General features: G+C 44.0%; 1 protein-coding gene across 8 annotated transcripts in view; it reads right to left on the minus strand.

Moving 5' to 3' along the window:
• usp8 (ubiquitin specific peptidase 8) overlaps positions 1-17,062 on the minus strand; it is a 54,125-nt gene that overhangs the window by 30,557 nt on the left and 6,506 nt on the right. For 2 of the 8 annotated variants that reach the window (XM_073032780.1, XM_073032779.1), the window contains exons 2-6: positions 15,714-15,850; positions 13,618-13,813; positions 8,990-9,134; positions 6,551-6,636; positions 3,093-3,231 (exon numbers count right to left, since the gene is read on the minus strand). In XM_073032780.1, coding sequence (XP_072888881.1) covers positions 3,093-3,231; positions 6,551-6,636; positions 8,990-9,134; positions 13,618-13,721 — 474 coding nt within the window. In that variant the 5' untranslated portion in view covers positions 13,722-13,813; positions 15,714-15,850. Of the gene's footprint in view, positions 1-3,092; positions 3,232-6,550; positions 6,637-8,989; positions 9,135-13,617; positions 13,814-14,639; positions 14,843-14,871; positions 15,051-15,713; positions 15,851-17,062 lie in introns of those variants that run through there. The other 6 variants (XM_073032786.1, XM_073032778.1, XM_073032785.1 and 3 more) reach the window with 5 other exon arrangements.

Genomic DNA, 17,062 nt, shown 5'->3' on the forward strand with positions numbered 1-17,062 from the left:
CCACCTTCCCTATACTAGGCTCCATCTAGTTCAACAGACTGCCTGCCAGCTCTGGCCCTCAGCCTTCCGCCTAAGATCGTTATAAAGAAATAGCTTTCCTTGATACTCTCAGCCCTAATGCAAAATGTTCACTATAGCCCACCTTCACAGATGCTGCCTGTCCCATTAAGTTCTATATCCCATTTCCACAGATGCTGCCTGTCTATTGTCCTATATCCCACCTCCACAGATGCTGCCTATCCCATTGAGTCCTATACCCCATCTCCAGATGCTACCTGTCCCATTGAGTCCTATACCCCATCTCCACAGATGCTGCCTGTCCCATTGAGTCCTATACCCCATCTCCACAGATGCTGCCTGTCCCATTGAGTCCTATACCCCATCTCCAGATGCTGCCTGTCCCATTGAGTCCTATACCCCATCTCCAGATGCTGCCTGTCCCATTGAGTCCTATACCCCAACTCCGCAGATGCTGCCTGTCCCATTGAGTCATATACCCCATCTCCACAGATGCTGCCTGACCCATTGAATCCTATACCCCATCTCCACAGATGCTGCCTGTCCCACTGAGTCCTATACCCCATCTCCACAGATGCTGCCTGTCCCATTGAGTCATATACCCCATCTCCACAGATGCTGCCTGACCCATTGAATCCTATACCCCATCTCCACAGATGCTGCCTGTCCCACTGAGTCCTATACCCCATCTCCACAGATGCTGCCTGACCCATTGAATCCTATACCCCATCTCCCCAGATGCTGCCTGTCCCACTGAGTCCTATACCCCATCTCCACAGATGCTGCCTGTCCCATTGAATCCTATACCCCATCTCCACAGATGCTGCCTGTCCCACTGAGTCCTATACCCCATCTCCACAGATGCTGCCTGACCCATTGAATCCTATACCCCATCTCCCCAGATGCTGCCTGTCCCACTGAGTCCTATACCCCATCTCCACAGATGCTGCCTGTCCCATTGAGTCCTATACCCCATCTCCACAGATGTTGCCTGTCCCATTGAATCCTATACCCCATCTCCACAGATGTTGCCTGTCCCATTGAGTCATATACCCCATCTCCACAGATGCTGCCTGACCCATTGAATCCTATACCCCATCTCCACAGATGCTGCCTGTCCCACTGAGTCCTATACCCCATCTCCACAGATGTTGCCTGTCCCATTGAGTCCTATACCCCATCTCCACAGATGCTGCCTGTCCCACTGAGTCCTATACCCCATCTCCACAGATGCTGCCTGACCCATTGAATCCTATACCCCATCTCCACAGATGCTGCCTGTCCCACTGAGTCCTATACCCCATCTCCACAGATGCTGCCTGTCCCACTGAGTCCTATACCCCATCTCCACAGATGCTGCCTGTCCCATTGAGTCCTATACCCCATCTCCACAGATGCTGCCTGTCCCACTGAGTCCTATACCCCATCTCCACAGATGCTGCCTGTCCCATTGAGTCATATACCCCATCTCCACAGATGCTGCCTGTCCCACTGAGTCCTATACCCCATCTCCACAGATGCTGCCTGTCCCATTGAGTCCTATACCCCATCTCCACAGATGCTGCCTGTCCCACTGAGTCCTATACCCCATCTCCACAGATGTTGCCTGTCCCATTGAGTCCTATACCCCATCTCCACAGATGCTGCCCATTTAGCTGAGCCCCCCCCCCCCCACTGTCCTGAACATCTGCAGTCTCTCATGTTTCCATAGAAAAGTTGAATGGGTAAGAAACTGGAGAACTTGAGATTAGTAACTTTGCAATGAGGTCAGAGGGTTGGAGGGGAGCAGACTGGGTCAGTACTTTTTGGAACTTAGAAGAAAAGCTAATTTCATTGAAAAACAAAAACATAGAGAACCTACAGGATGATACAGTCCCTTTGGCCCACAAAGCTGTGCCGAACATGTCCCTACCTTAGAACTACCCTGGCTTTACCCATAGCCCTCTATTTTTCTAAGCTCCATGTAGCCATGCAGGAGTCTCTTAAAAGACCCTATCGTTTCTGCCTCCACCACCACTGCTGGCAGCCCATTCCACGCACTCACCACTCTCAACGTAAAAAACTTACCACCGACATCTCCTCCGTACCTACTTCCAAGCACCTTAATACTGTGCCCTCTCGTGCTAGCCAGTTCAGCTCTGGGAAAAAGCCTCTGTCTATCCACACAATCAATGCCTCTCATCATCTTATACACCTCTATCAGGCCACCTATCATCCTTCGTCATTCCAAGGAGAAAAGGTCGAGTTCACTCAGCCTATTCTCATAAGACATGCTCCCCAATCGAGGCAACATCCTTGAAAATCTCCTCTGCACCCTTCTATGGTTTCCATATCCGTCCTGAGGTGAGGTGACCAGAATTGAGCACTGAGAGTAGGATTGTTAGAGTGGATGCAAAGAGAATGATTTCCCCAAGTGGGAATATTCACAATAAAGGCTGCCCAATTTAAGACTGCGATGAGAAAGAATTTCTTCACTCATGAGGTGATGACTCCTTGGTATTCTTTACTCCACTCTATTGAAGTGGAGTTATTGAACATACTTAAGATGGAAAACTGCCTGGATTGGACAGAGCCAGCTGAAGGGACGAAAGGAATACACGGGAGTGCCTGGACTGGACAGAGGCGGCTGAAGAGACGACAGGAATACATGAGAGTGCCTCTATTGGACAGAGCTGGCTGAAGGAACAACATTGGATAGAGCCGGCTGAAAGGACGACAGGGATACATAGGAGTGCCTGGATTAGACAGAGCCAGCTGAAGGGACGACATTGGACAGAGCCGGCTGAAGGGATGACAGGGATACACGGGAGAGCCTGGATTGGACAGAGCTGGCTGAAGGAACAACATTGGATAGAGCCGGCTGAAAGGACGACGGGGATACATAGGAGTGCCTGGATTGGACAGAGCCAGCTGAAGGGATGACAGGGATACACGGGAGTGCCTGGATTGGACAGAGCCGGCTGAAGGGATGACAGGGATACACCTATTTATCATTATCCTTTAAAGATTTTTGTAATAAGTTCATTTCTATTTGGGTTGTTTCAAACCTGTAAGTTTCCTTTCTTAATGCTAACCTGGCCTGAAGAACCCTTGATTGCTGCTGTCAAGCTGTTATCCTGTCCCTTGCTTTTTGCTCCTTCTTGCTCTTTGCTTTTCTCTTCTTGCAATCTATCATTTTCTTCAAGCTTCTTACGTACTTCAGCTTCCTCGTATCTAACAGATAAAATACATTGTGGAATTACTTTTAAAGACAATTAACCAAACAACATACACCAAGTGGCCTCTTCATTAGGAACATCTGCTCGTTAATGCAAATATTTAATCAACCAATCATGTGGTAGACACTCAATGTAGAAAAGCATGCAGACACTGTCAAGAGGTTGAGTTGTTGTTCAGAATGGGGAAGAAATGTGATAAAGTGACTTTGACCATGGAATGCAAAAACGAGGAAATCTGCAGATGCTGGAAATTCAAGCAACACACACACAAAATGCTGGTGGAATGCAGCAGGCCAGGCAGCATCTATAGGAAGGAGTACAGTCGACGTTTCTGGCCGAGACCCTTCGTCAGGACTAACTGAAAGAAGAGATAGTAAGAGATTTGAAAGTGGGAGGGGGAAGGGAGATCCAAAATGATAGGAGAAGACAGGAGGGGGAGGGATGAAGCTAAGAGCTGGAAAGTTGATTGGCAAAAGGGAGGATCATGGAACGGGAGGCCTAGGGAGAAAGAAAGGGGGAGGGGAGCACCAGAGGGAGATGGATAACAGGCAAGGAGTGATTGTGAGAGGGACAGAGAGAGAAAAGAGAGAGAGAGAGAGAGAAAAGAAGATTTAGAAGATTGAGGGGGGATCTTATTGAAACGTATAAAATTCTAAAGGGATTGGACAGGCTAGATGCAGGAAGATTGTTTCCGATGTTGGGGAAGTCCAGAACGAGGGGTCACAGTTTAAGGATAAAGGGGAAGCCTTTTAGGACCGAGATGAGGAAAAACTTCTTCACACAGAAAGTGGTGAATCTGTGGAATTCTCTGCCACAGGAAACAGTTGAGGCCAGTTCATTGGCTATATTTAAGAGGAAGTTAGATATGGCCCTTGTGGCTAAAGGGATCAGGGGGTATGGAGAGAAAGCAGGTACAGGGCTCTGAGTTGGATGATCAGCCATGATCATACTGAATGGCGGTGCAGGCTCGAAGGGCCGAATGGCCTACTCCTGCATCTATTTTCTATGTTTTAAGAAAAAAGGTGGGGAAAATAATAAATAGATAAATAAGGGATGGGGTAAGAAGGGGAGGGGGGCATTAAGAAAATTAGAGAAATCAATGTTCATGCCATCAGGTTGGAGGCTATGCAGATGGAATATAAGGTGTTGTTCCTCCAACCTGAGTGTGGTTTCATCTTGACAGTAGAGTAGGCCATGGATAGACATATCAGAATGGGAATGGGTCGTGCAATTAAAATGTGTGGCCACTGGGAGATCCTGCTTTCTCTGGTGGACAGAGCGTAGGTGTTCAGCGAAAGTCTCCCAATCTGCGTCGGGTCTCACCAATATATAGAAGGCTGCACCGGGAGTACCGGACGCGGTATATCACACCAGTCGACTCACAGGTGAAGTGCGCCTCACCTGGAAGGACTGTCTGGGGCCCTGAATGGTGGTGAGGGAGGAAGTGTAAGGGCAGGTGTAGCACTTGTTTGGCTTACAAGGGTAAGTGCTGGGAGGGAGATAGGTGGGAAGGGATGGGGGGGGACGAATGGACAAGGGAGTGGCGTAGGGAGCGATCCCTGCGGAAAGCGGGGGGGGGGGGCGGGGGAGGGGGAAAAATGTGCTTGGTAGTGGGATCCTGTTGGAGGTGGCGGAAGTTATGCAGAATTATATGTTGGACCCAGAGGCTGGTGGGGTGGTAGGTGAGGACAAGGGGAACTCTATCCCTAGTGGGGTGGCGGGAGGATGGGGTGAGAGCAGATGTGTGTGAAATGGGAGAGGTGCGTTTGAGAGCAGAGTTGATGGTGCAGGAAGGGAAGCTCCTTTCTTTAAAAAAGGAAGACACCTCCTTCATCCTGGAATGAAAAGCCTCATCCTGAGAGCAGATGCGGCAGAGATGGAGGAGTTGCAAGAAGGGGATGGCATTTTTGCAAGAGACAGGGTGGGAAGAGGAATAGTCCAGGTAGCTGTGAGAGTCCATAGGCTTATAGTAGATAACAGTAGATAAGCCATCTCCAGAGATAGAGACTGAAAGATCAAGAAAGGGGAGGGAGGTGTCGGAAATGGACCAGGTAAATTTGAGGGCAGGGCGAAAGTTGGAGGCAAAGTAAATGAAGTCAACGAGCTCAGCATGCGTGCAGGAAGCAGCGCCAATGCAGTCGTCAATGTAGCGAAGGAAAAGTGGGGGATACCAGTATAGGCTTGGAACATGGACTGTTCCACAAAACCAACAAAAAGGCAGGCATAGCTGGGACCCATAAGGGTGCCCATGGCTACACCTTTGGTTTGGAGGAAGTGGGAGGAATCAAAAGAAAAATTATTAAGAGTAAAGACTAATTCCGCTAGATGGAAGAGAGTGGTGGTAGAGGGGAACTGGTTTTGTCTGGAATCCAAAAAGAATCATGGAATGATTGTTGGTGCCAGACAGGATGGTTAGAGTATCTCAGAAACTGCTGATTTTCCTGGGATTCTCATACACAACAGTCCCTAGAGTTTACAGAGAATGATTCAAAACACTAAAAACATACAGTGAGTGACCCCTCTGTGGCTGAAAATACCTTGTTAATTAGGTCACATGAGAATGGCCAGACTGGATCAAGCTGACAGGAAGGTGACAGTAACTCAACTAAACACACATTACAACAACGGTTTGCAGAACAGCATCTCCGAATGCACATCATATCGAACCTTGAAGTGGATGGATTATAGCAGCTTAAGACCACACCGGGTTTTACTGCTGTGCCTAGTAAAGTAGCCACGGAGTGTACACTCACTGCTGTTTCTCTATTCAGGGAGTGCTGTATGTGTGCTATTGAGCCCTATCCAATGCAACGCCTGATAGATGGAAACATTAGGACTGTGTGGCTTAATACTCGAGAACTCCAGGGACAAGCTGGCCTGCTGTGTAGGCCTCTGCAGGTCCAGGGTGGAAAATGACTGTGGATGAGTAACAATGAACAGTATGTTCCAACTGAATTCCTGCTGGGAGATAGTCATCATTTAGATTTTGGGAATAAAACACACAGATATTAGTACTACAGCTTATGGCTATATGACAGAGGATATAAACTGACAAGTGTAATAAAGAAAAATAAGAAAGAAACAGAACCAAAGATTAACAATGGAGAAAGAAATGCAAACTGAAATTTACACCAAAAGGGAGTTCAGAACAAGTAATGTAGTCAACAGCTGTGAAAAAATACAAACAGCAATATAAACTGACTGGCAGTAGGTTAAAAGCTGCAATGCCAGGCTCGTTGAGAGAAATAAAGCACTCATCATTTCTGACATCCTCATTATTGTATATGATTAAACTGATTAAAGCCACAACAGACCTTAACTTCAGGCTTTCAGAAAGTCTTTCTGCCTCTTCTATGGCTTTCCTGAAGCTTGTAGGGCCAAGTAAAGAAGTATAGTAGTCCTGAAAGAACAACAAAATGCTGGTTTACTTTCTCTGCAGCTCAGAACTCTAACATCTTGAGCAAGAACGACCACACACAGGCCAGGACAAAAAAACCCAGACAATTAAATACCCACAAGCCTATCATAATCTGCAGGTGAAAGGCCAATCATACTCCCAATATGACCTTTCATTGGGACAAACCAAGTCAGATGACTTTGATAAAGAGTTGTAAAAGTAGTTAATACCAAGAAACTACTGAAAGGTCTGCTATGTAGTTTATCCTTTGTTGTGCAAAACACTTCTGTTACAGATCTGATTAAACTTGCTCATGTTTAGTATTAACTTTCACTAAAAATGCTGTACACACCTGATGAAAAATCCATGCACTGCATTAATTAGCTCTTCACCTGCAAGAAGTTCAAACTTAATGAGGATGTGAGCAACAAGACATTTGATTTCTGCTTCACTCCTTTGATACTGGAAAACCATAACTCCAGAAAGTTCTGCACACAACATTGTTTTGAGATGGCTCTCAACATTTGCCTAACATTATACAAACATGGGTGGGAATCATGGCAATAACTATGAGGCTCAGACATGCTGTATTCTGGATAAAATTTGGAATATTTTAAACTAACATTCTTTTATTCTTCATTGTGCAATTAATAATCATGAGATTGGGGGGGGGGGGCAGGCAACAGAAGATACCACTTCACATTCAGCTTGTGATGCATGATGCTTGTATCATACTTGGGTGCTAGTATGTACTCAGTTGCCTTTCAGATATTGGAAGGAGCCTGTCTACTCTCTTTACTTGCACAGTGTTATATAGAAATATCAATGTTAAATAGAAATATAAAAAAACAAGGGTAAGAATTTCAAACTTGAATAGTCAATGTCTAAGCTTATTGTGTTAAAACAAATCAGTTTTCCTTCTCTTTTCATCAAGTGTTGCATCAGGTCACCAAGTTACCTTTAGAACAAAAATCAGCAATGGGAAAAAAGGTCTCAGTATCAATTAAAATAAAAATATCAAAGCAGCAGTCTCCAATAATCAGTGCAGAGGAGTGCTAATGCTTGTGTGGAAAAATATGTAATCAGTCTAGATCTATGAGTCTAGAATTAGGAAGCAGATTCAGAACAAGGGGTAGTCTGTTTAAAACTGAAATGAGAAGAAATTTCTTCACTCAAGTATTGAGGGATCTTTGGAATTCTTTACCCCAGAGGGGTGCTGAGGACTAGTCATTGACCATGTTCAAAATGCAGATTAATTGCTTTTAGGATATTAAAGGATATGGGAGCACTGTTGTGGTACAGGGTGTCTAATGAAGACATCAACTCACAGATACTGCTTGACTGACCAAGTCCTTCCAGTGACTCTTTGTGGCAAGTGATATGAGTATCACAGTAAAATCTTGCTGAATTATGGTGCTAGCCTAATGCGCGGGGCATACACCTGCTTCTATTTCTTACCTTCTGATGATTTCTATATAGAAATCACAAAATCCTGTGCAACTAAAGAGAATAGACAGGCTCCTTCCATTATGTGAAAGGCAACTAAGTACATACTAGCACCCAGCACAGGCTGAATGTGAAGTGGTAAAGATTGGGAATGAAGCCAATTGATGAAGAAATCTACCTCAGTTCAAGGAATTCAGCGAGTTAACTCTAAGTAACCTGAAGTTAAGAATTAGGCCATTTGGCCCATTGAGTCTGTTTTGCTATTCCATTGTGGCTGATTTATTGCCCTCTAAACTCTATTCTCCTCCTCTCTCCCAGAACCTTTGACGCCCTGACTAATAAAAAACCTATCAACCTCTGCTTTAAATATACCCAATGACTTAGCCTCCACAGCTGTCTGTGGCAATGAATTCCATAGATTCACCATTCTCTGACTAAAGAAATTCCTCATCTCTGTTCCAAAGGGATGTCCTTGCACTCTGAGGCTGTGCCAAGAATTCCCTACTATAGAGAGCATCCTTTCCACGTGAGGCTACAGTTCTATAAAGGAAAAGAAAAAAAATGGAATTGTTAGCTTGGCTTAGCTCTAGTACTTTAATGCCAAAAGTGTTGCTTTCTGGATGACATGTTGATCTAGGGAATGCCGTGGAATGTCAGTACTCAAAAAGACCGGATTGCACAATGTTGAAGGCAGCTGAGGAAATCCCCCTAACGTCATGACTGATATTTATCTTCTAAACAACAGATTATTTTTATAGATGAATGTTCTCAACAGAAATTAACTGTCAGATTTTCTAAAAGCTGAGTGCACTTCAATAAAACATTTTGAGACATTCCATGATCAGCAAACATCCTCTGAATTTTGCCAATATAGCTGAACAGTATTACACAAAACAGAAAAGCCAGGTACCTGCTGATGCTTAAAATCATTCCTTTTCCGAATTAGATCATACACAGCTAAGTACTTCATGTAAAGAACATAGGCTCTTTCTTCGTCTCTGTCCAACCTACTTTCTTCTGCAGCCTTGAAAATTTTACAGGCACTCACAACAATGCTGGAAAACAAAGGAATGGTGATTTAGAAAGACAATATCTCTGCAGTCTGTAGGACGTGAATGAACAATGTAAACACTTCTTCCTTCTCTACTTGCTGTTGACAAGATATTTTTACTTGCATAACGGAAACATTATTACAGTGTACTGAGAAAATTCAGTCCAATACTGTTTATAAATAAAGAACTTGATTTTCTCAGCCATCCATGACAGGAACATAGATGACTTGCAGCTAGACAATAACAGTTTTGATTCCGATGTTGGCTAACTGGCTATACACAGCTTGCACAATCTCTCTGTAACAATTTAACAAGTGATTTTTACAAACTGAATGCGAATAGATACCAGCAGGAATAATGGCGTAAATGAACTCCATTAACTTGAAACTTGATAGGAAGAAAGTAAAGTCTGATGTAGCAGTACCTCAGTGGAGTAAAGGACATTACAGTGATATGGGCTGCCAGCAACAGTGGTGGAGGTGGATACGATAGGGTCTTTTAAGAGACTTTTGGATAGGTACATGGAGCTTAGAAAAATAGAGGGCTATGGGTAAGCCTAATAATTTCTAAGGTAGGGACATGTTTGGCACAACTTTGTGAGCCGAAGGGCCTGTATTGTACTGTAGGTTTTCTATGTTTCTACATTTCTACGAGAGAGGAGTCGGTCGAAGTAAATTAGAAGGAGATGCTGGCAGGGATGACAGCAGAGCAGCAATGGTGCTAGTTTCTGCAAAAAATGAGGAAAGTGCAGAATAGATGTATTCCAAAAACAAATAAATACTCAAATGGCAAAATAGTACAACCATGGCTGATAAGGGAAGTCAAAGCTAAAGTAAAAGCAAAAGAGATGGGACATAACCAAGCAAAAATTAGCAGGAAGATAGAGGATTGGGAAGCTTTTAAAACCTACAGAGAGCAACTAAAAGAATCATAAGGAGGGAAAAGATGAAATATGAAAGCAAGCTGGCAAAACAATAATAAAGAGGATAGTACAAGGCTTTCCAAGTATGTGAAAAATAAGAGAGATGAGAGTGGATATAGAACCGCTAAAAAATGAGGCCAGAGAAATAATAATGGGGGACAAGGAGATGGCAGATTAACTAAATATTTTGCATCAGTTTTCACTATGGAAGACACGAGCAGTGTGCCAGATGTTGAAGGGTGTGAGGGAAGAGAAGTGAGTGTAGTTACTATTACAAGGGAGAAGATGCTCAAAAAGCTGAGTGACCCAAGGGTACACAAGTCACCCAGACCAGATGAACTGCACCCTAGGGTTCTGAAAGAGTTAGTGGTAGAGATTGTGGAAGCATCAGTAATGATCTTTCAAAAATTATTGGACTCTGGCATGGCGCCAGAGGACAGGAAAATTGCAAATGTCACTTCACTCTTTAAGAAAGGAGGGAGAAAAAGATCAGCCATGATTGAATGGTGGAGCAGATTCGATGGGCCAAATGGCCTAATTCTACACCTATGTCTTATGGTCTTAACCTGAACAATACTTCAATATGTCTCCTGTGATTGACATTGGTCACTGCCAATCTTAAGGTCTTATTAAATTCTTTCCAAAAGCTTGTATTCCTTGTTTCAACAAGAACAGTGCATTTGGGATACACTTTAAAAAAAGTGCACTCTTTGACTCATAAGGGTACTTGAGATGGAGTGTTGAATAACAGAAGGGATGATAACATTTGAGTTTACCACTTACGCTCTTACCTACTCTTATAATAACCCATTCAAGATGGACATACAACACAAAATTAAATCAGGCCATGATCTGACAACACCAGCTTGCATACTTAATTCTTTCAGGGACAGCATCACAAAACCAATGCATCATAGAAGGCCATTCTATCATTCTTACTTATGATACTACAAGCCCAACAATAGGACTGACCATTGCATATCCTCTAAAATAACAAGCAAACTTCTCTGCTTAAAGAACAATCAGGATTGTCCAGCTCAGAGTAACACACACAAAATTCTGGAGGAACTCAATGCTGAAAATAATAATAGTAATAATAGTAAGTACTTTATTGATCCTGAGTGGGAAATTCTTTCATTACAGCAGTGACATTTAAAAACACACTTAGTGTGCAGACTTAACTAATTATAAAGTACAGAATAATAATATACACAATAATTTACCAATGTGTAATAATGTACAAAATAATAAAAGCAGAGACTATTGTACTATGATGTGCGTTCTCCTGTCGCAGAGATGAACTGTTGTACGTGCTTATTGCATTTTGTAGGAAAGATTTTCTGTAATGATCCTTGTGACAGCAGAGCTGACTGAGTCCGTTCAACATGGTGCTCAGCTGCCTATTCAGTAGGTCATGGAGAGGATGTGCCAGATTGTCCATAATGGATAACCGTTTGTTTAGTGACCTCCTCTCCACCACTAACTCAAGAGTACGGGTTGTAGCCAAGGACGGATCCAGCCTTTTTGAGGAGTTTATTTAGTCTTTTTGCATCACCAGCACCGATGCTGCTCTTCCAACATAAAGCCGCAAAGAAGACTGCACTCACTACAACAGACTGGTAAAAGATCTGCAACATCCTGCTGCACACATTCAAGGACCTAAGCATCCTTAGAAAATAAGGGTCTGCTCATCCCTTTCTTGTAAACAGTCTTAGTGTTGGTCTTCCAGTCAAATCTGTTGTTGAGGTGAACACCCAAGTATTTGTACTTCTCCATCTCTGCAACTTCTTCTGCCAGAATATATACAAGACTCATCACAGTCCTCTTACTCCGGAAAGACTCTACAAACTCATCCACCAGTTCTCTACACTCTGACTCCAGCCCATCTCGAAACACCCAACCACTGCAGAGTCATCAGAGAACTTCTGCAAGTGACAAACTCAGATCTGAAACAGAGACAGGACAGTCCCTTGTGGTGCTGCAGTGCTCTACTCACTACCACCACTGACAAGAGAACTAACCTGCCGTACAAACTGTCAGATAGTCAGTAATCCAGGAGATAGTGGATTTGTCTATGCCCATCCTCTGCAGCTTCTCACTTAGGAGCAGTGGCTGGATTGTACTGAAAGCACTAGAGAAATCAAAAAATGTGATTCTCACAATGCCACCAGCATCATCCAGGTGGGAGAGAGCTCTCTGCCACAGGTAGATGATGGGATCATCCACTCCCCAATGAGGTTGATAGGCAAACTGTAGATGATCCAATAAAGATCTCACCTGCAGTCCAAGGCAAGTCAGGACCAGCCTCTCCAGCACTTTCGTCACATGAGATGCGAGAGCAATTAGTCTGTAGTCACTAAGTTCAGATGGAGCCACCTTCTTGGATACAGGAACCAAGCAGGAAGTCTTACATAGCACTGTTATCTTTTCGTGACTCAGACTCAGCTTGTAAAGGTGCTGCAAAATACCAGACAGCTGCCTCACACAGGCCTTCAGTACCATGGGGCTGATCTGGTATTTGTCTGGTCCAATAGCCTTGCCTTGATGTATAGTCTCTCCAGCTATCTTTTAACCCAGTGGTCCGCCACCACCAGGCCACGGCCCTGTCTTAACCTGACCTACAGTCAGTCAGGTGGGGGAGGGCGGTCATCCCCATGGAGGCAGGATACTCCAAAGCTGGGGGGATTTGGAACACAAACACTCATCAGAGGGGAGGGAGGGGAAAGGCTTCGGGATCAGGGAGGGTGTGGGGTTTAGGGAACTAAGGAGGGGGACAGCAAGAGGTACTGTGTTGAACCTGTTGAAAAACAAGTTCAATTCATTGGCCCTATCCAGGTCACCCCTGATCTTCTTTTCCATAACCCTGAAGCCAGTGCCCACCCATACATCCCTTATGTTATTCTGCTGGAGCTTGTAATCCAGCTTCCTCTTGTAGTATTCTTTGCACTCCTTCAGCTTTACCCACAGTTCACTCTGTACTCGCCTCAAAACTTGTCTATCTCAAGACCTGAAGGCTTTCTTCTTCATATTCAATAGTCACTGGTGATCCTGGGTTTGTTGTTGGGGAAGCAGCATACAGTCCTGGTTGGTAAGATGGTGTTCTCACAGAGTTTGATATAGTCTGTGATACAATCAGTCATTTTGTTAATGTCTTCCCGGTGTGGCTCATATTAACATATCTCAGTCTGTCCATCCTCTCAAAGCATTCTTGCACAGCCTTATTAACATCCTGAGTACACCTCCTTACAAAGAATAAACAGTTGGCGTTTCAGACTGAAACAATTCTTCAGTAAAATACTGCCCAAGTCATTAAAAAAAATCAGTAAAATTACATGAAGTATGAGGTTCAATTAAAATACAGCCTGTGGGACAATTACTGAAGCAACCCATTCATTCAGCCCCCATCATGTTTTGAAAGAGGTAGGAACCTGATCCTAATACTCCCAGTCATGTACATAGTCATCTCCTTTAAGCTAACAAATCAACTCGATCTTGAAGCTTCAGTTAGTTTTCCTTTACCTCACAGCAACAACACATAATGCAATACTAAAGCATGCTCCTTACTTTTTAGTGCTTTTCTTTTCCAGTTTCACTTCTGCTTTCTTATTGAGATCAGCCAAACACGTAGACAGATACAGTTTCTTCACATCACTTGAAACTGCAGGCATTTTGAAAAGCCTCTGATTCTCAACTGTTTGGAGTAGAAATGATCCCTTCTATATTTACTTTCAAAAGCAGCTGGATTATGTACATTCTTTGTCTACAGAAAATCAGAAAGAAAATCTTTTAGAAGTTTAAGAGTTAATGCCTTTGACAATTCAAAGAAGCAATCAATGTCAAATAATTTTTTAAAATACATGTTAAAATATTTAAATATCTCACAACACAATGAGCAAAAGCCACATTTCTAGGACTGTGATAAACCACAAGCAAAATTTGGCCAACAAGCAAATACGTGCAACGTCATTCAGATTGGAACAGATCAGCATAACAGTTCCAGTTTCATTCTTACTCATAAAGTATTTCCCCTGTTGGGGACTGTAAACTTTAATATCTCCCAGAAAGAATCAATCTTTTCATCTATTATTTGAAAGGTGCAGTGTTCTGGCTAAAGAGAGAACAATTATCCCAATATTACAACCCTGCCATAGTTATTGAAAATACACTCATAAATGTGCAGGTAGGACAGGGGTTCCCAATCTGAAGTCCACATACCCCTTGATTATGGGTAGAGGTCTATGGTATAGAAAAGCTTGAGAACCCCTGAGGTAGGGGAAAATAACATAACCAAGAAGCAGGATAGCATGCCTCAAATGATTTGATAGTACTTGCAGTCATTTAAAGGCGAGCAAACAAAGAAACAATTAACTTGTCACGACTTTTTCCACAAGCTTGGCCAGTATCAGACAGTCTGTTTTTGTAAGAAACACGGATCCCACGACTTTGGTTTAAGCAACCCCATGTTCTTTACCTATTTATTCCAGATACAGAACAGATTCTACACTGTCTCATACACTGGCATCAAATTTATTATGGCAACAGGCGGAAACCACAACTTTTATTTAAACCCATCTTACATATCCAACCTTGAGAAAGCTCTGCCGGGGCAGACTCCGCACTTCTGCTACCAATGAGCAGCAAGGCAGGCACTGGGCCTGTGTTCAACAGCTGCCCAGTGCCAGATTTCCGAGGGGAGTTAGGGATCAAAATCTGGGGGATGGAGAGGGCAGGTCGAGGAGGAAGTAGTCGTAGATTCGGGGTGCGGGGAACAGAGACGGCCCGGACACAAGGCCCCGGGCCCGGAATCCAGGTACAAACCTCTCGGAACCCAAGCTCAGTGGACAGACACAGTACCGAGGCTCACAGCCGGTCGCTGCCGCTGCCAACAGACACTCAGGTCCCGGCACGGTGGGGTTGCACTATCTGGCCCCCGTGCTCTGGCGCTTCCGCTCTGCTCACTCTCGTTCTGCGGCCGCAGAATTCTCCCAGTGCGCCTGCGCGGCCTCCCTTATCGCAGGAACATCCGGTCAGTCAGCTGGGCGGACGCCGTCAACAATATGGCTGTATTACTGTTCTAAGGAGATATTGCATCGAGTGGACTTGTTATCACTGCGACGTAGGAGGCTGTGGTACCCTGATAGAGGTATATTAAATTATGAGGGGGTTCATAGACCAATAATATAAACATTCTGGCGTCTTCCCCCTTTTCCATTCCTTAAGAAAGGTCTCGGTAAGAAACGTCGACTGTTAGTTTATTTCCATGGATGCTACCTAACCAGCTGAGTTCCTTCAGCATTGTACGTGTGCTGCTTTGGATTTCCAGCATCTGCAGAATTTATTATACAAATAATATAAATCTTTTTTCAACGGGGGGGGGGGGGGTCAAAGATAAGGACCTTTGAGCGTTGGTTTAAAGTGAGAAGTAGGAGTGCATGAGGTATTTCACGATACTGCCTCTGAATAATAACAGTCCATCACCACACTTTTCAAATCATAGTTGGGAACTTCAACCAGGCTTATCTGAAGAAATTCCTACCCAATGTCCATCAGCACATAACCTGCAGCACCAGAGATCCCAATATATTAGATAAGAAATGTGTACCATTTCATGCCCAGACTGCATTTCAATAAATCTGATCACTTGGTTGTCCTTCTCATACCTGCATACAGGCAGTGGCTAAAGAGTAAGGCTGAAGAGATTATGACAACAAAGAGGTGGTTGTAGGAGGCAGAGGAGCAGCAACGGGATTCCTTCGATTCGGTGGACTGGGCTGTGTTCAAGGACTCATCTGTGGATCTGAATGAATACATAATTGTTGTCAGACTTTATAAATACAGTTGTAGATGAGTGTGTCCTCACAAAATCATTGAGTCTTCCCAACCAGAAGCCCTGGTTGAACCATGAGATCTCCAATCTGCTGAGGGCCAGATCAGAGGCATTTAAGTCAGGTGACCAAGAAAGTTACAAGAGATCCAGGTACAACCTCCAGAAAGCCATATCACATGCGAAGTGGCAAATCCAGACTAAACTTGAATCAACAAAAATGCTCAGCAGCTGTGGCTGGGTTTGAATGCTATCACCTCTTATAAAGTAAAATCATGCGACATTGATGACAATAGGGCTTTGCTTCCAGATGTGCTCAATACCTCCTAGGCTCACTTAGACTGTAAAAACATGGAAGAACAATCACAAACTCCCACAATGATCCTGTGATTTCAGTCTGAAGAGCAGCCTTCAGGTAGGTAAACCCATGAAAAGCAACTGGACTAGATGGGGTACCTGGCCAAGTACTAAAGACCTGTGCTGATCAACTGGCTGGATTGTTTACTGAGATCTTTAACCTCTCACTTCGGCAGCCTCAGGTACCCAGCTGCTTCAACCAGGCTTCAATTATACCGATTTCCAAGAAGAACATGGTAACCTGCCTCAATGACTACATCCAGTACCACTTATATCCACAGTGATGAAGTGTTTGAGAGGTTGATGATGAAACAAATCAGCTCTTCCTGACAAGTGACTTGGGTCTGTTCCAATTTGCCTGTCAGTGCAACAGGCCTAAAGCAGTTGCAATTTCATTGGTTCTTCACTCAACCTTAGGGCATCTGGACAGCAAAGATGCATACATCAAGATGCACTTTATCGACTGCAACTCAGCATTCAATGCCATCATCCCCTCAAAACTAATCGATAGGCTTCAAGACCTCGGCCTCATAACCTCCTTGTGCAATTGGACCCTCAATTTCCTCACTTGCAGACCCCAGTCAGTGCAGATTGGCAACAGCATTTCCCACACAATCTCCATCAACACAGGTTCACCATAAGGTTGTGCTTAGCCCCCCGCTCTATTTGCTTTACACTTACGACTGTGATCATGCTCAAGCACAGTTCAATGCCATTTTCAAGTTTGTTGATGACACCATTGTTGTAGGCTGAATTATAGGTGGTGATGAATCATCAAATAGGAGGGAGATTGAAAAAGTAGAGCAGGAATTCTTTAAGGAAATAACA

Source organism: Hemitrygon akajei, chromosome 30 (assembly GCF_048418815.1).
Source record: "Hemitrygon akajei chromosome 30, sHemAka1.3, whole genome shotgun sequence".
In the NCBI taxonomy this organism is placed as follows: domain Eukaryota; kingdom Metazoa; phylum Chordata; class Chondrichthyes; order Myliobatiformes; family Dasyatidae; genus Hemitrygon; species Hemitrygon akajei.